This window comes from Coturnix japonica, chromosome 3, assembly GCF_001577835.2.
Source record: "Coturnix japonica isolate 7356 chromosome 3, Coturnix japonica 2.1, whole genome shotgun sequence".
Lineage (NCBI taxonomy): Eukaryota > Metazoa > Chordata > Aves > Galliformes > Phasianidae > Coturnix > Coturnix japonica.
The window spans coordinates 36,370,538-36,397,926 of record NC_029518.1 but is presented as its reverse complement, the minus strand read 5'-3'; the positions used below and the strand labels follow the sequence as shown (position 1 = coordinate 36,397,926).

Below are 27,389 nucleotides of genomic sequence, written 5' to 3'. Positions count from 1 at the left end.
CTACAAGAAGGAGCTGGTGCCAGCAGTAGGCCCGTGCCTTGGTTTTCATTCTCTCCCACACCTCCTGGCCCTGCCGTGCCTCAGGCTCCCCTGTGCTGGTGGATCAAGAGTCTGGGGACCAACATCACACCTCATGGGCATTGGAATGGACGTGTGACAGAAACAGGATGTTTTGGAGGTGGGTGGCACTGCCAAAGATTGGGCATCACTGAGCTTTGCAAAGAAGCATGAGGCCCACACAGCATCCTGAGCATCCTGTCCACACAGGAGCTCCAAATTTTGGTGCTTCCATCTCTGTGTGGAGAAAGTTTTGCTGTTTCTCAGTTTATGTTTTTATGGCAGTTCTTCGTGGTTCTCTGTGCTAGGTTGGATATTTGGAAAAGTTTATTCTCCAAAATAGTGGAGAAGATGTGGAGGTGTTCAAGAACTGTGTGGATGTGGCCCTGAGGGACATGGTTAGTGGGCATGGTGGCGGTGGGCTGATGGTTGGACTTGATCTGAGAGATCTTATCCAACCTAAATGATTCTATGATTCTGTATCTCATGTGACTAGGGCAGGAAACCTCTGAGACTGGAAAATCCATTGCAAAATCTACATCAGAAACTGATGATGGAGGTGGGTGGGCCAGCTCTGACCAGCATCTGGCCTAAGGTTTCAGCAGCAGGTTTTAGGGAGGCAGTTTTTGTTCTGAGAGGGAACAGAAGAACATGCTCAAATTGCAGCCTTGTGGCTAAGTGATTTTTTTTTCCACCAGAAATATGTCTGAAAAATGCATCTGATGTTTCCCATTAAAGCAGCCATTAACATAGAAGCAGGGCTCCCAGCATGAGCCAGTACTTGCTGACAAGATCTGTGTGCACCACATTAGGGAATGTATAGCTCTCACGGCTTCCAGACCACCCTAAGTGATTTGCCATAGCTCTTGTAATGATGCAGAGCCAAACACGTCTATACCTCATGTCACAGAAGGCAGAAGGATCTGACTTCAAACTCCTTAGCTAAAATAAAGGGAAGCCAGCAAGCCCAAGGCTCTGCTTCTGGGCATTGGACTGCCTTCCTGCTTGAGAACCAAGTGCTGTATGGGACTATCGCATTCTGACGGGGCTGTGAAGTCAAGCATCTTACACTCGCCCACCCATTCACTCACACAAGCAATGTAACAGCAGAATAAAAGCTCATACCAACAGGAAATTATACAATCCTCCACCTTCAGATGCCCCGACTCCCAAGGTTGCTTTTCACTTTCAGAACAGGGCCTTATTGTTGTTTGCAAAGGATTCAGGCATTAACTCCCAGATTCCTTGTGATACAGTCAGCAGGTAACTACTCTGAGTGGGCAGAAAACAAGCTGGGGTGTTTTCATCTTAAATGCATGAATTTTCACTTAAATGCAGAGGTTCTTACTTGTGCTCCATTGCTCTAACTTCAGTATTTATCACTTTCTTTTATTAAACCTGATCTCTCCAAGACACCCCCAGCTCTGTGTAGAGAAACAGAAAGCTACAGTGGAGGAGCCAGAGATGGAGAAGTGTCTTCTGCTTAGCTTGTGAATATTGCTTCAGAATGAAAATGTATTACAATAAATTTGTATCAACATCCAAGCTCACACAGTGAACCAGCTAAGAATTCATTAATTGAGTTTCAAGAATGTGGCTAAATATTTATAGGACAGTCTAGATTCCAGTGCAAACTTTCACAAATTTAGACTGCTGCCTCCAGTGCTGTGGAAAGCACATGCAACCAGAACATCTGAAAATCAATACATCCCATAGGGTTGAGTACCTTGGTTGGCTGCATACTGCAACCACTACCTTTCTCTCAGCTTTCAGTTAGCTCCAGAGCATTTTCTATACAGTTACCAGATTGCTATTTTTGGGAAAAGAAATGGGTATTTTAACCATCATGATCCTCATTATTTCTTCTTCTGGTAGTTTGAGCTTCATATTTATTGCAGCTTGATTCTCATTCCAGAATTGCTCAGTAGGTCTAAATCTAGAGAAAGTAGAGCCCTGGCTGTCTCACTGATCCTGGACAGTAAAGAATACAAAGCTCTTCTGGGGCCATCTGTTTTGCTGCAAGAAAGGCTTTCAGAAACAAATCCAGACAGTTGATTCATTATAAAATAGACATAAGTTATGAAGATATTCATAGAAACAAATCCATTGAAGACCTCTTAAGTTCCTGGCTGTTATTACTGTTATTTTTTAAGTCAGCACTGACTATCAACATCACATGAATAATGCAATGCAAGAGACAAATGCAAAATAGCAATAGCTGCAGAGATCAGAGCCTCACCACTGGTAGCATTTAGATCATATAATATGATTGTAATTGCTCTTCTGGAGGCCTGGTTGTTGTGGGATAAAAGCCCTGACTGTGGGTGGGGGAAGATGTCCCCAAGCAAGAGCTCACTGTCTCCTGAGCCATGTGTGTCTCTGAAGATGCAGCCAAGCTGTGTGCAACTGTGTGCAGACTCTGGCTTGTGGGTCTTGCTATGGCCCAGACAGAAGAGGAACTGAGGGGAGTGAGATGCAAGAAATTTTTCTCTAAATTAAATCAATGATGAACATCAGGTCTTAGCTTAAATAAACATCCTTCTAAGGAAGCCTGGACCAGGGATCTATGTCCTAAGTACATATTCAGGGATGGACTTTCATCCATCCATTCCCTTCGTGGAATAGCAGACTGAAATTAATGTGGCTGCAACAAGAGGCTTGTTATGTAGCCTCACAGCAGGCCTGGAAATAAATTCCAAATTGAACAAAATTTTATGCAAACTTATATTTTTAAAAGCATCTTACAGCAATCTGTAGCCAAGCAGTAATAAAGATGCTTAATCATTGCAGTCTGAGCTGGGCTGAAACTAAATACTACTTCATGAAAGACCGTGTTTACTCAGAGGCATCAGTTTCAGTCTGCTTGAGAGGCGTGTGTGCCCCATCCAAATATCTCTCCCAGTAACAAACCCATCGACAGGTTTTATCAAAAATAAAAACAAAATGGGATCTGACTGTTGAACTCCTGAACACAACAGGGCTGGAGACCAGAAAGATGAGCAGCGTGAGCCTTCCTCCGCAATAAAGCTCCTGGTGAAGTCTGCATGAGAAGGGCATCACAGCTGTTGGGGCAGAAGTCATGGCAGTGATGGCACAAGAAACTCAAGGCATCCAAGTTCGACTTCCTCAGATATTCATTGCCAGGTTGATGAACTAATATTGAAAAAAAAGATCAAATGTACAGTAAGTAATTTCAGGCCCTTCAACTGCCTCCCCAAATGAAAGAGCAAAGTTCAAAAGCACCGCCTCACTCTGATTTGACCCCACACAGAGAAGGGGATCTTTGTTCACTGGCTTTTATGTCCTGTTGCTACACGGAGACTAGTATGCAAGCAGGACTTTCCAGCATTTACTTCTGTGCTTGGAGGGAAGAGGGTAGAGCTCTTGGAGCACTGGATGCCAATAACAGCACTGTGTTTATTTCCTTTACCACAGCCCACATGAGCTTTCACATTTGTTGAGCCAGGGAACTCAATGTGCATTGCCCCAGGAAACTTCGGGTGAGTGTAAGATGAGAGACAGAGCATGTGTGCAACAGGAAGACAAAGAGAGCACAAAGAAAACAACAAGCCTGTGCTGAGAAGCTGAGGATGCACATTAACTGAGATGCTGGTTTCAACTCCTGAGTGATTTACAGGGAGGAAAATGTCCCATCCTTGTTTGCTGCCTCTCCTTTCCCCCATCGTGAGCTGGCACCCAAGGAAGGTAAAAGCAGAAAAGCCAGAAGGTGAGATGGAAAGCTGTCTGTTTGCAATGGGGCGAGGAAAGAAAAAGCACCATGGGGACGTTATCTGTAAAATCACAGCCCTGCTGAAATCTTTGGCAGACAGTCTCTGCCACAAACACAGATTTCACCTGAAGCATCCCATAGAAAACCTCCTATTTTTATGTGAGGACTGAGCTCTAGAGAAGCCCCATCATTTTGCCTGGTGTTTATGAAGCTGTGCTCATACCTCGCCAATGTTCAGGTTAATGAAATCCTTGTTTTTCACACTCAATGCTTGGAATACTCCTGAAATGAAAAACAGGACACCAGAGCTATAAATACGCTTCATTCATATTCATGCATCAGCTCCCTGTCCCACTGTGGGCTGTGCCTAGGACAGGGAGGGCCTGGCGCAAAGTCTGGATGCTTAAGGCTGCTGAGTGGTGGTGGCTGCTCTGAAAAATGAATCCCTTGCAAGAGGAAAAGTCTTGCTGTCTTCAGGCCTCTGTGCAAGTCTCACATCAGGAATCAAATGGGTGTGAATGTCTAAGCACTCAGATTTGGATAGTCAGAAATGAAGTCAAACAATTTGCATTTCTTTATCTATTTTTTCTCAGTACTTTATACTTCTTTTGCCACGGACATAACTGGGAAGTAAAGAGAAAAAAAAACCAGAAAGTGAAACATATCACTCGGTAAACTTCATTGTGATTCTCATTGAGTTGAGTTGTGTTGTGTTGAGTTTGGAGCCGTGCTGATGATCACTTCAGTATATATCCAGCTGTTTTTACCTGTCTCTACTGCATCTGCTCCAGAACAAGTGAGACACTGCGTGTGAATGACCTAAGAACTAAGGTGCCTGGATTCAGCCAATCCAAAAGAAACCAGAGGGAAGTGGTGACAGTGAGTTTGAGTACTGGTGAGAGTAGGGGCTGGACCCAACACGACACACAACTGCTCCATATTTTTATGAGTGAGATTTGGCTAAAAACAGGCTGGGCACCACTAGTCCAATGGGTGAGCCACGAGAAAAGGACACAACACAGACTTTGCCAGCATTCTTTACATGCCTTCTGCATTGCTGTGGAGTTTATGAAGCTGGCTATATTCACATGGGGAAATTTTCCATCAGCAGCAGAGCATTTTTCTCTTTACAGGAGAAAAGCTATTCTAAAAACCGATTCTAAACAGAGCTATTTTATGTTAGCCATTGAATATACACACTTCACCTCAGATATTATGCAATATGCTTGAAGGCAACCAAAAGTGGATTTACTCTTTTTCAAAGGGAAAGAAATTCCAGAGGAAGAAGATACTCACGACTTGCGTTCTCTAAGCGAATTAGGCAGTTTAGAAAATCATCAAAATCAATCTGGAACTGCTCATCAGAGTATCGCAGGACAATCAGCTGCAGCAAGTAGTTGTTGAGTTGGTATCCTTCCCAAACACACAAAGGAAAAATGAGCACCCTCATAGAACAGGTAGGAATCTGCAAATCTGTACTAATGAATGTTGAAAACCAGTTAATGGGACTTAGTGCTTCTTGCAGTTAGGGGGTGCCCAGCTGGCATCATCAGTTGCAACCATCTTTGCCTACAGGAAATATGCCTGACTTGTCTTACCTGTAGTGCTCATGGTGCTTGTCTTACCTGCAGCTTTGAGAGCACTGCGAAGCTCATAGGAGGACATGGAGCCAGATTTATCAGAGTCAAATCGAAGAAAGATATTCTGTTAAGAAAGGAGCAGATGGAAGGCTCAGTATTTTCACATGAAAGGGAAGGCAGAAATGGCACACAAAGGCAAGGTGTTTATCTCTGTGTGGCATAAGCACTCAAGAAAGCTGACAAGACTTTAGACTAGATCTAGCTTGATCTGCAGTAACTGAGAAGAAATTCTGGGACCCAGTTCTCTGTCAGATGAACAGGCTGTTGTGAAACTTAAACAAGTACTGCCAAACCCAAGCATTCAGAAATAATGAAGTGCTCCTCATAAAAAGAGTTCTGTGATTTTTAAGAAGTAATTTCATCTGAGAAGGATGTATTTTTATTTGTCTTCTAACTTCCTTCTCCTAAGGCAGCATCTTGAATCTCTTTTCGTGTTTTTCTCTGTAATCCTGAAGGTAGAAACACGTTGTTTAACAAGAAATTGAGATTATCCCTTATTTTGCTTGTGGATGTAAAGGTTCTAAATACTTATGATATACCTGGTGCAACTGGCTTTAATTTTGACCTAAGTATTGAATGATTAAGTTGGAGTTCAAATCCATGCTTTTAATGAGATGACAAACACAAATCTCCCTTAAAATATGAGTTAAATAGAGATGTTTTTACATTGTTTGAAATTTTCTTTCACATAGAATGTGATGTGATAGAAAGATGTGCAATCTTCTTACAGAAGACAAGAATTCCTCAAGCTTCCTTATTAAAAAACAATGCATCTTTTGATAAAGGAGGTATGACATTAGGACCCAGAATAAGCATTTGCCATTTCTGATGGCACAGACGAGAAGCAGAGAGCTGCATATTTTGAATGCTTGGGTGAAGTATGAATTCAGAAAAAAACTATTAATGGCCATGAGGAAGCAATTATGATGCCTTTATTTGAATATTCAGTCTGTGCCCTGATTCTGAAAGTCTGCTTCTTTTTACTGCCATATACAGCGGCAGGGAAATGTGTTTAAAATTGGAATCAACTTTCCCAGACTTCAGTACTTTTGACTACTGAGAGATCGATAATGGAAATGCAGTGACTTATGACTGTTTCCTACTAGTGATGAACCATCATTTTCTTCTCCTGCAATGGAAACTCCTTAAGTTTCATTTCGATTGGATTCCCTGGTAGCGCCCACTACATTCTTTGTCCCAAACATACTTGATTTCCTTATAAAAATCTCTTTTATTTCCAGAAAACCATTAAGGTTTAGCATCATGGAAAGCTAAAGATGTCTTTGATGATCCAAAACAAGCAGTATACTTTTAAAACATTTGCTTTGAGTTAAAATTTCTGGCTTATAAACACCCCTGTCTCTATTTTTGTCTGCATGTGCATAATAAGCCTGGCATGAAATAGCTTCTAACTTGAAGAAACAGATACAATGCATAATGTCACCTACTATCCATTTCTTCAGTTTTTCCCAGAAAACTTTGAACTCATTGAATTCCAGTTTCCCGTTGCCACTGGTCTAGTAATCTGAATTAAGGAAAATGACACACTGCATAAAGGTGCAAATTCCAGATGAATTTGATGTTTCTTTAGACATATAACATTACATAGCCTAGTGCCACTGAACCTGATGCGGAATTTATCACGAGGTGCAGATCAAGCAGTTACAGTCATGGCTGTAGCTGTGATACTTAGGGAACACAGTGTGATAGAAAAACACAGCTGAACAATGCAGGCTCCACAGGAATAAGAAAGACAGATTGTTCTGAGGCAAGAACAGCTTTGGATGCAAATGTGATATAAATGATTCAGAGAATGAAATTACCTGATTAAAACAAATTGCTACTGCAGTTGAAGCAGTTAGTCAACCAATGTGTTATTCAGTATTGTTATCTAGAGATGAGGCTTTACTGCAGTGACTCCATCAAAGATTTAGTGAGAGTTGTGAGGGAAGGCTGGCAGAATCTGGTCTGAAATAATAGTCTGTAAAGTAGTGCTGAGAGGTGGTGACAAGATGTACCTGGACTTCACCATTCCTGAAATGTGAGGGTCTTCTGAATGCCTATTGTATTGAGTTACTGACAGTCCCCTCACTCATATTCCTCTTCCTCTTTACATCTTACTTTTCAAGACAAAGCCCTTGCTCTTGGACACTAGCTCAGCAGGCCTTCACAATGGCCAATGTGTGCCAAGCTCTCCCTTAAATAGCATGCTTTTGTTTAAGCATCTATACTAGTGATATTACTGAGGGCACTCATAAGTTCCATGGACATTGTCATTCCTATGAAAAGTCTGCCTTTGTATCCAGCCAGATTCTTCCTCCTGGTGTCATATCAAGATTTGTTCCTATCCACACTGCTGCATGGTGACTACAACCAGGGAATTTGATGGTGTGTGACATGGAATGGACTTGCAAGCATCAACTCAAGCTTCCATTTGCATCCTTTCGCTCCTCCAGTGTACTTTAAATGTCATGACCAGAATGGGATGGTTGTGTCTGCATTCCTCATGCTTCCAAAGCAGATGAAGAGATATCTCCCCATTAATTCAACACGATGTAGAGATTTTCTTGGAAGCACTGCAAATCATGGAAACTATTTGGTTATAACCTAAGTAGTAGGAGCTGTCATGTACCAGGGTCAAATGTAGACTCTTGTTCTGCTCCAATACCATGTAAGGATGAGAAGTGAACATGGAATGGCTCCCTACTGAAGCTTGGTTTCTAAGGGAGGAGATTTAGGACTGGTCCGTTGTCTCTTGTTGCACATGCATAGTGATGGGTCTGCACCAAATATTAATATTATGGGTATGGCTTTTACAGGATACAGTTTTGTTTGTTTTGGTTTTGTATTGGAAGTGTTTGAGAGGACGCTACTGCCATCATGGACTTGAGCAACTGAAGGAAAACATAAGAATTTACAAGCTGAGCAAGCAGGACAAAACTCAAATGTTAGATAATTGTCTTGTCAGAACTGTATCTGTTTTTCCTCTTGTAACAAAATCAGCCGTCAGAAAAGCATACCGCCAAAAACTCGTCTACCTGAAGAGAAGCCATATTAAATTCAACAGGCAGCAAAGCATTGCAAAGGATGAACCCAGTGGAGATCTACCAGGGCTCTGATTTGTCAAATCTAATATCTGCGCCATCATTTCGCATTTCTCACAGTTAAGCACATCCATAACAAGCATAATTACACCACCCATTTCACTGTCTACAGAAGAAGTCTAGAAAGCCAGCATAGATGTAGACACTTCCATCACAAATACCTAAATTTGGACAGAAAAATCTGACCCATAAGTTCAGCTTGAAGAATCTCAAGACAGAAAATGGTCCATCTTGAAGATCCTTACCCCGAATTTCTAAAGCAAAATCAGGATACAACTTTCACTTCTTTTTTCTTTTCCTTTCCAGTGGACAGTGTTCTCACATGACACTGCCACACTCATTTCCAATATCCATGACAGGCCCTGCTATGAAAAATTATATTCAGTATTTGTTCAGCTTCACAAGCACTTATTTAAAAGGATACATCTGTAAGAGAAATGATGTTTCGGCATGAAATGAGACTTAACTTCTTGAATTTGATGTCCTTTCCTGAAAAGGGAGAATAATAAGAAAGAAATCATTGGGCAAATCTGCCTTTTACAATTCCATAATAGAAAACAGGATTTCATAAGCTCCGACAGCTGGCTGCTAGGCCTCATTGTGGAAGGACCCGTTCACTGGAACATGACAACAGCCCACACTGCACGGAAATCACAGTCCAGATAGAGGAGGTATGAACTGAAGACATAAAAGGAAATATTATCTTTGTTTCTTGTTATACAAAGGGCCTATAGCAGCGCCATGAACTATGTCCAGGTTTTACTAGTTCCACTCCCAGTCTCTCTGGAGCAGAACAGTAATGCAGTGTAGAACTAGCCTCATGGAACTGACATGGATCATTCTGGAGGCAGGGCAATGAAGTGGTTAGATCACAGACTAGATGTTTTTCCAGCTCTGCCCTGGCTGGAGGACACCATGCAGGATTAGTAACACAGCCTTTATTTTTCCATCTGTAAGGGAGCTTAAGAGCAGCTTTTATAAAGTTCTTTATGGCTCTTAACTGCATGCCACTGAGCAACTACAGAGATTATTAGTACTTACTGTTTTGTAATACTGCATTTAGAACATATTCAAGTTCTTCTGCAGCTACTTCCATGTCCTGAAGATAGGGGGAAAAAAAAAAGAAAAAGAAAAAAGACAAATAAAAAAGAAAGAAGCAACCGTTGCTTGAGTGTTTCTAGAATAAGACATATCAAAAACCTCAGAAAATGCCATCCTATTTATCTGCACTTTGTTGCACCTCAGAAAAGGAGAACCATAGAAAACCCAGAAAAGGCTAAAAATCAGCTGGCAAAATACAGACGTGCTGCTGCGCATGAGGCTGTCTGCAAGCAATCTCAAGATGGAACCACTAACTTAAAGAGAAAGAAAAATGCAGCTGGACGCTGAACCAGGTAGGCTCTCTCAGGGCTTGAGTTCTAGTTCTGAACCTCCTGTTTGCTTAGCAGGAACTGCATCCTTCTCCATCTAAGTATAAGGCATGGTGACATCTGGTGCCTAAATGACACACTACAGCTAAGCACACTGCCCCCAAAATGCAACTGGCCCTGGGAGGGAGCAGAATTCCCTCCTCCTTCCTAAGTGTTGCTATGAACCACAAAGATTTTGCACTCACCTTTCCTGAGATCTGTTCAAACAGTGCCCGGAACTGCTTTTCTTCCTCAGTTTCTTGAGGACTTGGGGTTGGGTTTGGAGGCTGCAATATCAACCACAGTAAGAAACTGTAGGTAAAACATGGCGTTTCTCCTGCACACAGTCCCTCTTTGCATCAGAGGATGCGAAGTATATCTTACAATAACGGTACTTTTTTTACCACGTGCCTGTTCCTCACTTTGTACTGCTCAGGTCTGGGTGCATTCCTTTAATGATACTGGACAGATTTACTTTGACCCTGAACATGGCTCTGAGATCCTAGAAATGATCTCTAAGGTCCCTTCCAACCCGCACGAAACTATGAAACTATGAAACTATGAAATGAAGGGGTACACTTGCTAGCTGGTCTCTGGAGAAGCTTTCTAATAAAGAGATCCACATGGAATCATGGTTTCTCTTGTTTGCATAGGAATTCACACCACAATCAGCAGATTAGTTGCAGGGAAACACTAAAACAGGAGCTGATTTGGATTCAGCTGCAATTGGTGATCAGCAGATAGGTCAGGCCATTTAGGAACAAAAAGTATTTAATCTCTTCATTGGGCACACGTGTGTACCAAGCCTTTCCTTCCAAGCCCTGTGGATACTGGTAGGTTTGTATTCAAAACAAACAGAGGTCTGTGGAAATTCTAATGCCTTTTATTTTTCCCACAATAAACAGGATTTGAACAGATATGAAAGGCCACGTGCAACCCCAATCTAACTGAGTTTGCACTTTCAGTGCACCTGTGGTGGCTGACAGCAGCCTCTGGCCAATCTGACTGCCTTGAAGCAGCTGCAGAAGTATAATGACCGTGATTTTGATTGTTATAGCTCTTTTACCATATTCAGCAGAACTGAATGCTTCAGTCACTCACACAAAGCTGGCAATTGTGGAACATTCCTGGGAAATGAACGTGTTTTAGCCGAAGACAGTAAAAGCAGTGTGAGCTGGCTTACACTGAGCTATCCTCTTGCTATTTTAACTCTGTAGTCTTACCTCAGGAAGATCAATGGCAACGTTTTCATCCAGATCCCTGGGGAAAACAAAACCTTATTCAGTATCTGAAGACGTTCAATGTCTGCTTGGGGTGGAAAGGGCACAAGGCTGCTCATTACATTTTCCAGAGGTGAAAGATAAAATTGCATATTTTTTTTTCTCTACTGAACTACTTATGTTTAGACCAAAATAATCAGATAGATTTTTTGCACAGTTCAAATTTTGGCATGAGCCATTATAACAGATTTTAAGCAGGACTCGGTGAGGGCACAGCCTCTGTGCATGCTGTCTGCAAAAGAATTAATCTTATTCATTGTGCACTTTTTTTCCTCAGTATTTTTTCTTTTCCATACAGAATTGTCATGTGGGCAAACTTTGTGAGGAAACAAAGAGGAACCAAACACTATTGCAGCCACATATTACTGAACAGCAGCAGGCAGCTAGCTGTTTTTCCCTGCAAACTTCCATTGGAATCACCATGGCAAGCCATACTTCTCCACCTTCTACACTCCTCTCCAAAAGAGCCAGATTTAGCAAAAATGGGCAAGTGCAACTGCAGATGGATTTTCCCCAGCCACTTTGAAAGGAACCAGGCAGATGAGCCTTGACTGAGTTCAGCCTCACACTGGAGGGCACGCTGCAGGCCAAAAGCCCATTTTCAGACCTTTCCTTATTCTCCTTACTAAGCAAATAAAAATTGCAGAGTGGCAAAAAGCCCTCAGGAGCCTCCCATAACAGGGTTCTGTCATAGGAATTGGCAGCTCCATGCAGAGGAAAGCACCAAAAGGCCTGGTGCTTTATGCTTACTTACTCAGTGATGGCCTTCTTCTCTGAAAAGATTCTCAGGCAGAAGTCTGCCTCCTGGTGTGGCTCAAATGTGGTTGGAACAAGGATGTAGTCACCTGGTGGCAGCTTGAATCTGTCAGACACTTCCCTTAAATTGATGTAGGTTTTGCTTCTAGCCTTGGAGGCGTGGTACCTGAAGAAATCTTTGCTCAAGTGTTCAACTCCACCAGGGCTCTACAGGGGATTCAAGGCAGAGCTGCATTGGTTGTGGTATTCTGAGGGCTACACCCACCCTCTTCCCACTCATGCACCAAGCAACCTGATGCAGCACAGCACTGTCTGTTACCCCCTTGTCCAAGAACTCACAGAACCTGGCTCATGCTTTTTGGCAGGACACGTTACCAATGGTTCTCTCCCACCCAGAAGACAGTCTAAGGGGACACTAGGACAATACCTTCCGGCTAGAACATTCCCTGTTAATAGATATCAATCTCGGGTGAGGTGTCACAGAGTACAGTCCTCTTCTGGATGGAGAACACACCTCAAAAGATTTTCTAATCCAAACTTAACACAGGGACAGGAACCACTGTGCATGATGAGCCCAAAGAGGCTCACAAGAAGCAACATCTACTCCCTGGGAGCCAGGCAGGGGAATGACCCAGTCACAGGGCTAAGGAGTTTACCCTGGATACCCTTTGATCCTCCTTTGAAAGGACACCATCCTAACCAACTCAAAATACTCCATAGGGCTTGATGTAACCAAGAAAGGGAGAAAGAAGGGTCCCCAGAATATCTGATGTCTGTCAGGATTACCAATCTGGAGAAAGATGCTAGTATTGATGGTGTGGCTACTGCACTGTAAAAGCAATAGAGCACCTCATAAATGGAGTAGCCGATGCTTAGCATTTCAGCACCCAGCTTCCTGAGTTTACGGCGATCCTTTTGCATCAGTGCTGCTATGAACGTGCAGTCATCTTGACCATCGTCTTTCTCTGTCAAATGCAGCTTGATTTGTGGATTTGTCCAGAAAGTGTCTGCCAAAGTAAAGAACACCAGAACATTTCTTGCCTCAGAATAATACCACAACCACATACACATACACACACAAAGTAAACAAAGAGGACAATTAAGCTGAAGTTTTGCTCAGAATTATTTTTCCATCAGTTGTCGTGCTTCTTTCCACTCGACTCTGCAGAAAACCAGCCAAATCCCAAAGTCCTTCGTGGAGTTAGGTGTAGAAAAGATTTTAGGGCTGATATTTTATTAAGTTACTGTGTTTTAAACAAAGCTGTCAGCTGGGATTTTGTTCACATAGTTACACTGATTCCGTAGTACTGGTGCCAATGTGGAGTAACACAGTTCAGATCCACAATGCTACCTCAGAGCCACATAAACATGCTGGCTGAGCTGGATTTTTGTCTCATTTTACACTTACTGCTGCATTTTAAGTGACTTATTTAGAGCTGGTACAGCTTGTACAAATGTAAATGAGAGACAAATCAGATCCAACAAACTTGAGAGCAAAGCAAGCAGTTTTTTTTACCCTAAGTCTCAACTAGGACTGTATTTGTACCTTTGGCTGGTTTCTACTAGCTGAAACTCAGCTGGTCTGTCCTATTTCCCCAGTTGTGGCTCTAGGGTAACAGGAGAGGTGGCTGAGAGAAGTTAAGGGCTTCTGTGCCTGTCATTTTCAAGGCAGTATTTACTTGCCTAGAAAATTTCTGCATCCTCCTGCAGTGGATCCCCGGACCCAGCTCCCCTCATGGATGGTCACCTCCCACTTTTGGGCAGTGCTGTCTTCCAGGGAATCTGGAGTCAAGTTGCAGATCTCAACTTTATCAAAATGCACTTTAAAGTCTTCAAACTTCATCCTGAATGAAAGACATGGGAATTAATGGACAATTATTCACTTCAGTGAAGGACACCCAGAAAAGCACTTACACGCCAGGGTCCCAGCTCACATGGATTTGAATAGCTCCAGTGACCGTGAAGATAAGCTGGATGCCCACAGAGGAAAAAGACAGCTCTCATTCATTGTGGTGTGAAACACAAACAATCCTATTGTTATAGCCTGATTTTGACATCTCTTATGCCTTTCTTTTTACACTGTTACTCTCCCAATTTTATTCATTTACAGTTGAGTGTAAGATACAGTGAAGAGACACTGGCATAAAACCAACTGTGGAAAAAAATCCTTAACTAACTCTATCCCCTGGACTTCCAGATCCTAATGCTGAGTTGGATCCATACTGACAAAGAACCAACCAAAGGATGGCAGGCATCCATAGAGGAGCCAAGTTTGCCTACAGATCATCTGTGCTTTCAACACCAGCCACATGGCAGCACTACAATTGACACACTGTGATGGATTAGCCAGGCTGTGGTACAGCTAGCCTGTCTACACTACAGTTAAAATAGCGTTTGGGCCTCTGGTAAGGTTCTTTGGCTCAAGTTTATTGCCCTTTCCTCCATTATGGATGCCTAGGGATGTCTTAGCAAAAACATGCATCAAACAGAGGGGCAAAAAGTATAATTGGACTTGAGTAAAGACACCAGCCAGCCCTTGAAGGTGAAACAGACGCTACTGGAGCGCCATACAGATCGCAGTACATGTATTTTAAACCCAATGTGTATACATACATGCGATCACTGAAAGGGAAAAGTTAATGCCAAAATACAATCATTTTTGAGTTTCTATGTTGGATAGGTTGAACCTAGCCTACTCAGCATGCTAAGAAGCAGATAATTCATGGGATTTAACTGGCAAGTAAATTGGAAAAGAAATGACAAACCTTCTGGCTGGGGAGCTGGGTATTCAGGGCTGAGCAAAGAGCCAGGAAAAGGGACAGCTGGAGGCAGGCACCCAGCTGTGCACAGTGTGCAGCCCCGGGCAAAGGGACTGAGCAGAGAAACTGCTCCCTCCTGATACAAATTCCTGTAGCTATCCTTTTTCTCCTGTGACTAATGCATAACAGAAAGAATAGAATAGAAGGAAAGTAAGAGCTCTTCAAGACCACATTGTATATCTGTGCTAGAGGCAGATAAGACTCAGCTAGCAATCAGTGCTGCTCATGGGGAGAGCGTGCTCCATTTTTCTGCTGTGTAAGAAACTATGGCGTCAATAATGTACACCTGCTATGGGATATTTTACAACTTTTTTTTTCAGTTAGGGATGAAACAGTAGAACTTGAATCCCTGGGATTTTTCCTCTTTCTTGTCAGCTGTTCTCATATATTGCTAGCCTTGCATGCCACAGCCTCTGTTAATTCTTACTATGCTGCTCAGTACATTACAGCAGGATTACAGATACAGTGTAGCAAAATCTTTGCCTCTAATTTCCTGGCCATTCTAGGCAATCTGGGGCTCTTTGGAAGCATGCTGCAAAGCAGATGAAGAAATTGAATTACTTTGCTACACACTGTTTCTAGCAGCATCTCACAAAGATCACTCCAGCTGTCCAGGGAGGCAACCCAAGTCACCACCAGAAGTCCTGGTGAACAGGCTGGCCGAAGGTCCCCCAGCTACGGAAGTAATAATAAAGCTCCATCTCCTCATCTAAACTGTGCCAGCAATAGGAACAAACTGAAAGCAGGGCAGAAGCAGCTCTGTTTATCTTATTCCTAGTCTGACCACATCCATGTCTTCAGGAGTATACCACAGTCATTGATCATGCAAATTCTGTATACTTATCCCAATGGGGGAACCATCAAGGTGTGTCTTTTAAAGGGCAAACAGACAAACACTCCTTAGAGAAATATGCAAAAGTCAAAAAGCATTAGGACAAACAACTCTGATGGACTAGGTGGAAACTTCAGCTGGTCTCAAACTTGTCTGACTTGTTTTGGAAGAATTTATTAAATTTTACATATGATTTTATTCCACTTAACCCTTTAATGGAAAACTTCATTCCCGATGGCTTTTGTTTCTGCTCTCAGTGTCTGAGATGCTGTATGAAGAAGACCAATATTTTCCTGGGTGTCTGAACCTCATTCATTTTGCTGACCTTCTGAGGAAATACTTAGCTATCAGTAGCAAAATAACTAATAATGATCATGTGTAAAGATGCTTAAGTAATCAGATCAGTCACTGGTCCTACTTCCATCAGGAGCTATCAGAGTATAGAACAGATCATTTTAATCATTTTATGTGACTAAATGCTGTTCGTCATCTGTATTATATCACCTTTCAAGCCTAAAGTGAACTGATGGGAAAGATTTGGGATAGTGGTGCTGAATATCTCTCTAGATTTATCTCTGTGTAAAAGAGATAAGCATCTGGCACCAGAAAATATGACCAGACACGGCATCAGTAAGAGCATGGCATGGCTGACATGGGGTAGGGTGGGAGAGGGAATCTTGTGCAAGTCAGCCATCTGCTCTGCCTGAGATAGTGAATTTGGCATGAAGAATACTTCACACTTCTAAAGCAATCGCTACCACAATTTCCCCCCTTTCCTTTCATCTTTTCTTAAACCTTTCCATCATTTCACACATATTCTGGAGCTCTTGTACTTTCTGTAACAAGTAGCATTTCTTCTACGTGCCCCCTTCTCTTCCAGTGTATGACTAACATCAACCCTTGCAACACTGGGGCCCGGAGTTCGAATTCCCCCTGTGGCGCAAGTGGTAGAAGTGCCGCTCTGCTACACAGAGGCTCGAATCCCGGGGGCTGGACTCGATGATCTCTAGGGTCCCTTCCAACCCGCACGAAACTATGAAACTATGAAACCCTGGAGGCATTTCATAGCTCGTACAGTGCAATACAATGCTCCCTTGTGTGCTTGCATTCCTGTTAAGGATTTAAAGGATATTACAGCCATGGGAGACACACAGTATTTGAAATGTGCTAATACCACTGACTAAACTGATACTTAAAAAGCTGTTTGTTAATAAAATACACGTGCTCCTACTCTCTAGTAGGAGGAAACTGAGCATTTGATCACTCAAGTTTCTTCCTAATCAATTATTTTGATCACCTGTGCCTTGATTTCTGACTGGAGTCACACTCAGACCCTGTGGCTTACCAGAATTCTCCATCATCCAGAGCTGTCTGAGCCAAGCGCTTCTGCTCTGATGGGCTGACCAAACGCCACTCCAGAGAGCTGCAAGAAAATAAAATGAAGAATTACTGTGAACAATAGAGTGTCCTGAGTTAGAAAGTCCTGAGTGGGAAGGGGACCCACACAGATTACAAATACAACTCTGTCATCAAGTCCAACTCCAGTAGTTGAATACAGCTTCAGCAGAGTATATGGTGTTTAATTTCTCCTCACTCAGAACAATGGGCTGGACACATCAGCAAGCTGCTGTTCTTCCAGATGTGCTTTCTTTGAGCAGCACAAACAAATATGGATGCCTTTAAAAGGTTTACTGAGCCCCACTACCATTTCATCTAGTGGCATAGACTCAGCTAATGTACCTGGAAGCAGGACAGGGACAAAGATCCCCCAGACTTCCCTGAGATCATCCTGTTTGAACTATTCTCTGCAGTCAGTGCTGGGATTGCTGCCAGGCATTGGAGGTAGGTAAAATGTGGCAGTCAGTAAACGCCAAGATTTCTGTAAGTCACACTCCTCTTTAAATCTGTTATCCACAGGCAGACATTTTGACAAAGTTGACTCAATGGGAACCAAATAGGCTCCTTGCTCTGTGCAGAGAAATTTGATGAAGTAGCTGGGGTTTGCCTTCGAGCCTGATCTTGAATGACTTCAAGAACCCACCACCTCTTTGGTCCATCTGTCCCAGTGCTTTACCAACCTTATCATAAAAAAACCTTTTTTTCCTACATCCAGTCTAAATCTCACCTCCAGGATCTTGGCTATTCCTGGGTTTAGAAACCCAGAACACAAATGCAACTAGAGGGGGCGATACAATATCAGTTTTAACTTCATCTGCAGTAAGATTAAGTATGGATATTGTGTTACAAGTACTACAGGGACAGGCTTGTATTAAAAGAAAAAAAAAAAAAAAGTCACTTCAAACATGTAATTTTGGGGAGTGTCTTAAAATTCACTTATCCTATTTATATTAATGCATGCTTTTTGCTAATACTGGATTTCAGGAGCTAAATAATCTGGACAGCATCCCATTAATTGAGCAGCCCTGAAAATATTGAGGATGACATGCCACTGTGACAGTAATATTGTTAAGCATACGCAAATCCTTAATTTAATTATCTGTGAAATTACTCCATCTACAGAAAGCGAGATGTAGAGTAGCAGATTGATTTTTTGCATGGTGAGTGTATATGGTACAGTGCACGCACTTGTCACTCCAAGGCCCGTTCCACTCCACTTGTCCCCAGGGGTTCCTTATTCTTATGAGCTGCACTTTCCGGCCCTGATAGCTCAGCTGCAGTAGAAGGAAGCAGAGAAAATACTGAGTGTCATTAGCTAGGGAGCAAGTCTTCTCTAGCATGAATAAGCTGGACAAGTTGGTGTAACAGCTAGGCTAAACATGCACTGCTACAGGAGATGCGGGAGGGAAAGATGGATGGGAATTTGAATAACTCCCCCAGGATAATTCCTCCCATCTCTTAAGGGTAGTAGGCACTCCTTTGTCTTATGACCAAACTCCTCCTTGCCCTGCACTGCTGACACAAGCCAGAGGGAACATACCTCATCAATGCCAGTTACAGAGTAAGCATGGCCCTTTATGAGGCCAAAGGGTGTCCTGGCTTCTGACTCGGCAGCACTGCTGGTCTGAAATATGGGGAAAAAAAATGTGAATAGATCTCTTCTCGTGGTGAGACTGCAAGAGGTGCCACTTAGTCTCTGGAACCTTTAAGTTCTCACAAAGCTATGGCTAGTTTTAATGTCAAGTGACCACATAAGCCAAGATATAAAGTTCACTCTCCCCAAGTGCTCATACTAATGTCATTATTGCCTTAAATACTGTGGCCATAACCTGGTGAAATGTGCTGAATCTTCTTTTCTAAACAACTTTTAAACTAGAGTTACATTAATATTACATATCTATAATTTCATAGCTATTATTTACAAAGTCCAGGGCATATCCAGTGCATATTTTTCAATGCAGAAACCACAAAACTAAGCTGAGAAAATCAGAACCCATTTCTTACTCACATCAATAGAGCAGCCCACCATTGACGATCTTTTCAGAGCTTTTTCTAGGATTTCATAGAAATTGTCAGGAGCTTTTTTAACCTCATACATTTCTCCCACTCCCCCAGTGAAATCCTCCATGGCTTCTATCGTACTGCCTCCTTTCAGAGCTTCATAGCTGCCATTCAGCCTGGAAAACACGTTAACGTGAGACATGCTTTCAAAACTTTGAAGATACCCATTTGTACATACGTATAAAATCACAGCAAGGGCACTGAGATTAAGAGAAGTGTCCCAGAACACACCCAGGAGGTATGTGAGTTATATTGGGAACCTTTTTAATTCATTTGATTCTCCATATCTTAAGGCCTGGGGCTTTTCTTATGTTAGTCCCAGGCTTCAGGTTGGCAAGGGCTGATATCTTTAGATATCAGCGGCTTGTCACTTCCCAAATCAGTTACAAATCTAGAGAGAGCCAGAACCATCATATGAGTCTCAGCAGAGACAAATGGTAGGATTCAGGCTTTGATCCAGCTCTACTGCTGTAATCTGTGAATGTATCTAATGATCTGATGGAAGATGGATGTCTATCACAAAGGATAGACATAATATCTTCATATCAGGGAGGCAGCAAATAATAAGAAAAACAGGATAGAAGCTGTTAGCTTGAATTGTGTATAGCGTATGTACAAATAATGAACAGTGCATGTACAGTGTGGTATACCAGACTTACTTGGCATAGGCTTTCTCTAGCAAAGCACTCCAAAATTCATTGTGTTCAGCTGAATGCACGAATACCAACCGGTCTTTGAAGGTGGGCAATCGATCATCAATCACAACATCCAGCCACTCATTGTGCTGCCAAAACTATTTAGAAAGGATGGAACATGAGTTGGTTGACAGCGTGTCATTTCCTGAGCATAAGAATTTGATGTCTCAGTGCTTCTAGGCATAAGTTAGTGACAATCAAAAGCTTGCTCAGAAATCAAGGATAAACCATCTACTCCAACTATGCCATGCTAGGCTGGTCTGAAGGAGGACACAGTTCAACTCTTTATTAATCTATAACACTTCATATCCTAAGAGAGGTTAGGGTGGAAAATGAGAAATGATTTGTAAAGCCATATTTCTCTTCACAGAGACTGGCCACATATATGCCTGTAAAAGGCTGTTCCTCAGAATGCAAACAGCAAATTAAGTTCAGCGATCTTAATTTTTCTGAAGTTTCCTCTGGAATAAGCGACATTCCCACCACAAAGCAAACCACAACATGCAACGATCAACTGAGCAAAAATGTTGTCATGCCGTGCCAGATATTCAACTTACCTGGAAGTGAAAAATCCCAGCATAACCCGGCCCAAAGTTTTGATCCAGCGGCACTACTCTTGCTAGTGTTTTCTCATTCAGTGTGAGAGAAGCTATGGCAGCTAATAGCCAGCAGTCACCTGTGAATTGAGAAGGGGGAAGAAAAAGCTTCATTTTCTTCCATTTGTGAGGAAAAGCATGTGTTGTGAGGATGAGGGGAGATGTTGTCGTAGACAGCTGCTATCCCCATTGAAAAGTGATCCTGTGTGTCCCCAGAAAGTGTCTGTGACCAGTGAGTGCAGTTGGGAAGTGCTAAGGGATGTAAAGCTCCTTTGGGCTCCCAGTACAGTTGCATGGTGATCCTTCCCTGGCCTTGAATCCCACTGCACCAGAATGATCCATGGCAAAGATGGAAGTGTGCCACCAACAAGGTGGTTATGGGCAATGTCGGCAAGGGAGGTGGCTCCATCCTGACTGCTTCTATCAGTTCAGGAGGGACAACATCCCCTCGCTTGTAAAGACATGCCCGCTGCTCTACACAGGCTGCAGAGGAATCACTCACCAAGATCCCCTTGGCATATGTCAGTTCTTGTGGCTCCTCCGAGGATAAACTTGGGATCTTTGACAATGTCCTGGAAGAGTGGGAGTGAGACACAGAATGACTGAAAACATGCCAGGAAACATTGCTGTCACTCTGAACCCAGATGTGAGGCACTCTCTGCACATGGACCATGTTTTCCTGAGCAGTGTAACCACCACAAAGAACTAGATGGGGAATCCTCGCTAATTAATTGTAGTGTAGAGCAATTTAAGAATTAGCTATCCTCATTTCCTCCTAATTAGTTGGCTGCTAATGAAAGGCTGCCATTCTTTGTTCACCCATAGGCAACTGTCAAAACATAGCACATCCTGGTCCAGAATCCCAAAGTTAAGCTACAGGCCTGGCTAATGCTTGCTTTTTTTTCCCCAACAGCTGAAAAAGAAACCCTACAACTGGCAGTTTACTTCAAACACAGTATTATGTCTTGTATTTACCTGCACATAATACAGCCTTACGGCTGTCAAACACTATATAGTCTATTTCCTTCTCAAATAAGGAAATAAAAAAAAGTGGACTCCAGCCTTGTTTGTTTTACAGAGTTGGTTTTTAGGAGTTGTTTTCTAACACTACCCACCCTTGTGTGCTCAGAGGTTGGAAGGTATTCTCAGGTATCTCAGTGGGATAGAAAATTTACAATGGTAAACACATAAAAGTGGCAAAACCTCCCCTCCCCTCTCCCCTTTCCAATGAACTGTCAATTGGATTGAATCAAATAGGAAAGAGAGGAAGATAACAGTGATAATATACCACTGGAATAATTATCCTGTAGTTAATCAGATTGCCCTGATATCCTACTGCAGATCCTGTTGCAAGATGTTCTTTTATTTAACAACCAGTTTGAAAAAAAAAAAAAAAAAAAAAGAAAAGAAAAAAAAAAAGTAAACAAAAGAGGAAGGGAAAACAGCAGAGCTCATTCAATCACTTAACCTGCGCAGCTGCCCAGAAAGAGATTGGGTTGCTCTTGGTTCACATCAGTGCATTTTGTGAGGCCATCAGGGTAGGATGCTGATAGTTTTGTTCAGCTTCTTGCGCTTATTCATGAAGCATCTGCCACTGGCTACTGCAGGAGCCCGGGCTGTGACCCAGTTAATCCCTCCTGCTGTTCTCATATTTGCCAGCAAAGCCTGGGCATGCCCCAAATATGCAGCATGACTTTTAGGTCTGTCAGGTCATGCAATGCTTTGCCACGGGTTTGCAGATGGTTAATGGGCTAGTACTGATGCTGAAGGGGACAGTGGTTTCACTAGACAGAGTAGCTGGTTGTTTGCATATGTCATGCCTGAGAGTTCAGCTAAGATGCACATAACTTGCAACATGTCTAAACATTTTTAAACAGAAAGCACAGATGTGGTTTTTGGACAGTCAGAGCAGGTTTACTGCAGCAGCAGTACAAAAGGATCATGCTGTGTGTCACTGCATAATGGGCAACGTGCAAGCATTATCCAGCGAGCCAAGTGAAGGCATACCAGCACCACTTTTTCATTTCCTCATGCCTTATCAGTATATTTTGTTGTAATCATCCACTTCCTGTGAGGTGACTGTGCCCAGAAGACATGACCAGCATCACAGCAAACCATGCAGCTCATCATATCAGCCACCTCCCTATTTACAAGAGCAAGTTAGCCATGACTTATCTGTTGATGAGTAAGCTTCTCTTGGCAAAGTCACCCTCCGATGGGCAGTGTGTGCTGAACCACACAGCCCACCTCCAAATTGCTGAAAGCCTTCATGCAGGTCTGAGAGGTTCAAAACTCTCTTGTGAACTGGAAGAGTGGAACATCTGCAGACCACTGGTGAATGTGTTTGAAATGACCCTGGCTATAGCAGCTTAAGCTTTCTGCTTTGGATGTCCATGGCTCCGAGCCCACAGTGCTGCTCTAAGGCAATGGCTATCCTGAATCCTCTGCAAAGTTCGCATTTAAGACATGCAGTGGGTGAGCCCAGTCTTTCAGAGAAATACACATCCCTATCCAACATGTAACAGGGACTCTCCCATAGTACCTGGAGCATGGCAGATCACCAACTCTATTCCATCCTTGCCAGAGTGCTATGATAAGGGTGAAAATGACGCATGTAGTGTATCTACACATGAGTTCACCTGGCTGTCACAAGCTGATAAGTGGTTTTCTGTGAATTCAATATTGGAGAGTGTGGTCGTTAGAGAAAAGGGGCAAGTCAGTCCTCTCCTGTCATCAATGCTCTATTTGGACAACAATTCTCACTGCCTACTGTCAGACTTAGCTACTGAAGTACGCACCTGCTGGAGTCAGTGAGCCAGCTCTCACAGCTCAGGGGAAGAAAGAATCACTTAGAAGGCTGAGGAAAATGGCACACAGCCACAGAAGAGGAAAGCAGCATCTACGAAGCCAGTCCCACAGAGGCAGCATTTGGGCAGGAAGCTGGTTGCATATTTTGTTTGCCTTTGCTGTGGAGGAGGTGGCGGTGAGGTTATATCCCCAGTGTACCTGGCACAGGTAAACCAAACAGCCCCTCCCTGTCACCTGGCCCACCTGCTTGTTAAATACAGCCAGTCATGTGTGGATGGGATGGGAGTGATAAAAGATATGAGTATCATGATGGCTGATAATGTAGTGCTGATTTTTAAGAACATGCTTTATTTTAGCAGCAGTGCTCCTGGGGAATGTGATTCTCACAGCAAGCACTGCATTTAGCTGTTACCAGGAAACTGTGTGTTAGCAGATATACCGAGATACACTGACATAGATATAAATGCTGCTAAGCATTGTGAGTCTTTCATGGCTCATTGCCTATTACACAGCTGTACAGCTAACAAATGGGAAAATGTATTCAATCTCTGTATCTAAAGCAAGCACAAATGAAAATCAATGAAAAGGAATTTAAAGGACTTTGAATGGACTTGTGTCACGTTCTCTGCTACACCAAAGAAAACCAAGAGCTACAGTTTATGAGTGGAAGTTATAAAAATATTCTTAAAGGAATTTTCAGTCTGGGTAGTATGTATACTTTAAGCATTTCTTTCATAACGTTAAAGGACAAGGCCCAGAATTAGGCCCTGCATTCACGCACAGGAGATAGCAATTCAAGGGTGTTGCCTAGAAGCAGGGCAGGGCGATGCTCAGGGAGATGAAAGGAAGCCCCAGTACCAATCCTATGTTTCTTTGGAGTCACAGGAAGATAAATGGCATCCCTTGGGTCTCTATCACATATCGGTAGAGGAAATACATGGAGATCTAAGAAAAGCTGAGGCTGTTTAGCGAGGCCTTATTTTTGTGATTCTATTTCTCTGTCTGTTTCCACTATGTAGCTCCTGTCAGACCAGTGGCTGTTCATATTAGGATAATTTCCTTGCTAATTCCTCCTATAGACCACGGGCAAAATATATTTGAATTCCTTTTCTGATTTTTCATTCTTCAGCTTACCAATCTCTAGCTCTCCAAGATAGAGAGCTAATAGAAATCAATGACAGATATACTAGCTTAACAATTTAATTCAGATATAAATTAACAAGGAAAGAGAAAGAGGAATGCAATGAGAATGAATTAATTTATTCTTATTATCTTCTTTATTAATTTTAATTTATTCTTCAGATTATTCTGAAATTCGGATAAGGCTTAATTTCAAAGTGATGACTTAATTTCATTTGTGATGACAAGGGATTACCAAGGTGGCATCAGTGCCATTGGGGCCATCTCCTGGGTTTTCATAGCTGAAACACTGAGGAATAATGGCTTTAATAACACAGCAGTGGCACTCCATTAGCTATCAGACACTAAGGCATTTGAATGCTTCTCGTGGATTAAGTGAAGCTAAAATGTAGATCCATCTCTAAGCTTATTTTGTTCTTTTTCTCTCTAGTTATCACTATCGGCAAAGGAAAGCTTTCTACTAAGTGAGAAGCTTTCAGACTGTGAAGGAAAAGAGAACAAATGTCAAGCATTAGCAAAGAAATGAAATTAGCCAGAAGTTTTCTGTGGCTACTAGTTAAACATGAGAACCTGGGGTGGTGGTGGGTTTGTGATCTGAGAGCATGTGACTGGTGAAGCTTCAGGCGATCGCTGTGCTATTAATGACTGTTATGCGGGATGCATTAAGAGATACTCATTGAGCCCTCGGCTACTGCTGAATGGCACAGTGACTGCGGTACGTGCTTCATGAAGGAAACAAGCATCCCTCATTCTTAAAAGTTAAAAGGTGTTTGTTTTTTTTTTCCTGTTTAGCCTTAACTAATCTCACAGAACAGTGCGGTAAGCAGACGTTGTGTACTCACCCCAGGCCTCTTCCAGAGGAAGGGAATCGGTGGCTTTTCACTGAAGAAGAGGGAGGCATTATTGGCAGGGAAGTCAGGGTCTTCAAAGAGGCAGCCGCTGCGCAGGCACTCCTGCTTCAGCTCTTGGTAGCTCTTCCCTGAGCTGTGGATGCCACGTGCCTCCTTTGGCAGTGGTGGCGGCCTCGGCTTTGAGTCGTGGAGAAGGTAGGGCATGGCTCCCAATAGGGAGAAGTGCAGTGGGCTGAGGTTTAGCAGAACAGGGCACAAGTGGAGAAATGAGCGGGAGCAGCTCCAAACAGCATGGGAGATGAACACCCTGAAAGCAAACAGGGAGGGAAAGCGTCTGGCCTGACCACACCAGCTGCTTGGGTGGGAGTGGGGAGGTGGTGCCAGACCCTCCCTGGGGCAGGACTGCTGTGCCCGCTCAGTGGCAATGGGCCCACCCGGGGCCTGGCACCACTCCCTGCTGCCCCAATGAGGATGTGGGGATGGGCAGGGGGTGGCTGCTGACTTCAAGGTATGCAGCTCCTGAGGAAAGCCCTGGTGGCAGTGAGCCACCGGAGTGAAACTGGAGCTGCAGGAGGGTGTAGCCTTGGCAGCCACTACAAGCTCACCCTTTACATCCGGCACCTGAGAAGAGCCTGGCATGCCTGATGGTGGGGATGTCTCTCTGGTCAGGCATCGACCATGTTGAAGGGTCAAGATGTGCAGGGCTGGCCCCACGTTTGAGCTGGTAGAAGCTGATGCTGAGAGCTCAGAGCAGGGCAGGGAGCAGGAGATTTTAACTAAGGGAGGGATCCTAAAGGACTGTGCACTGAAGGAGTTCCATGTGCTCTGTAACACAGGATTTTAAAACCAAACACATACTTACTTGCCCTGATTTCTGGGTTTCACAACCTCTGTTGTGCTTTTGCTGCCCACCGCATCACACCACACATTAGACAATAAAACACTGTCCTAGAGAGGATGCCAGTACTGAGGATGCTCTGAAGAAATAATGGCAAGGCTTCAGAGCAAAACAGACATGGATACTCCTCCATGCACTGAAAGGCAAGATATACCACCCTCTCAGAATAAATTACAGTTCCTGTAACACAAAACACAGCCCTGAGTACAAACACTGCTCAATGCTCCCTTTTCTTTAATTGGCCCTTTGGTGGACCAGTCAGAGCTTGCTGTCAAAGATGATTTATAGAGAGCAATTAGGTGAAACAGAATTAATTCCTTTTTGTTCTGCTATTCTTCACAGCAACGCTGTGAGCAAAGCTTTCTCAGAGCGTATATTCCCATGTTTATTCCCCATAATTGCACCCATTGTTGATGTCTGCAGGCTCCCTCCTGAGACCAAGTTCCTATTGTCCTAGATGCTGTCCAAATGTGTGAGAAGGGCCAGATCTTGTGCTCCAAATGTGACCAAACATTGGGTGTGCAGCACAGATCTCAAACCACACACCTCTACTTTTTCTATGGTCAGTGCAGAAGAGCTGTGCCTCCAGCGAGTGATTCATTGTGTCCTCATCCATAAGATCTCTCTGGAAATGAACATGTCTTTTGACTGCCTGGAGGTGAAGCCTCATGTCCTATCTTACTGTAGATACCCAGCTATTAAATGTGTGTATCAAGTGAGATGAATCTCAGCTAAAAAATTAAGACAGGCAAAGGGCATAAATGCCAACACAAGCCTTAGGGATGTGATGTAGCCAGTGTTCCACATTCAGACAGCGGTTAAAATGGGAATGCTCCGTAGCCCACACAGAGATGCTGTGGATTAGGTTTGTTCTCACGTACCAGCCTAACATGAGGACTGGAGAAGGAAATGCTCAGCACCCTGGACACAGAGGTTCTACAACTGCAACAGCACACTAAGCTCTGATGGGTGCCTGTATGGGAAATTGGTAATCACAGCCTGAACCTCTGATTAATTAGCTGAGGCAAGTGTTGGGTCAGCTGTGGAAGCACAGGTGAGAGTAATTCAGCTGTGCTCCTGGAAGGGGTGGAGCTCGACTCGACCTCCTCTAGACCTCATTTAAGGGCTGACCACCACTAAGGCAGCATCTCTTGGAGATTGCTCCTTGGTGGAGATTGCCTCAGCATTTCCCAGTGAAGGCATCCATATGGGTGAGTTTTTCCTCATAAATTACCTTTTGGATATCTGTTACCATCTGTGTTACCAATCTTTGTATCATTCAACCATACAAGGGATTACATTGATATGAGCAAAA

General features: G+C 43.2%; 1 protein-coding gene across 1 annotated transcript; it reads right to left on the bottom strand.

The window, feature by feature from the left end:
• Positions 1-1,419: 1,419 nt before the first annotated feature.
• On the bottom strand, positions 1,420-25,610 carry CAPN9 (calpain 9). Its single transcript, XM_015857950.2, has 20 exons — positions 25,168-25,610; positions 20,880-20,949; positions 20,339-20,457; positions 19,746-19,879; positions 19,034-19,202; positions 18,566-18,649; positions 18,214-18,299; positions 16,973-17,050; positions 13,660-13,820; positions 12,826-12,983; positions 11,975-12,183; positions 11,164-11,200; positions 10,147-10,227; positions 9,573-9,630; positions 8,956-9,020; positions 6,876-6,944; positions 5,413-5,491; positions 5,084-5,200; positions 4,011-4,069; positions 1,420-3,210 (listed from the first exon to the last, which is right to left on the bottom strand). The coding sequence occupies exons 1-20, from the start codon at positions 25,378-25,380 to the stop codon at positions 3,184-3,186; spliced, it is 2,073 nt and encodes a 690-aa protein (XP_015713436.1). The 5' UTR covers positions 25,381-25,610; the 3' UTR covers positions 1,420-3,183.
• Positions 25,611-27,389: the final 1,779 nt, after the last annotated feature.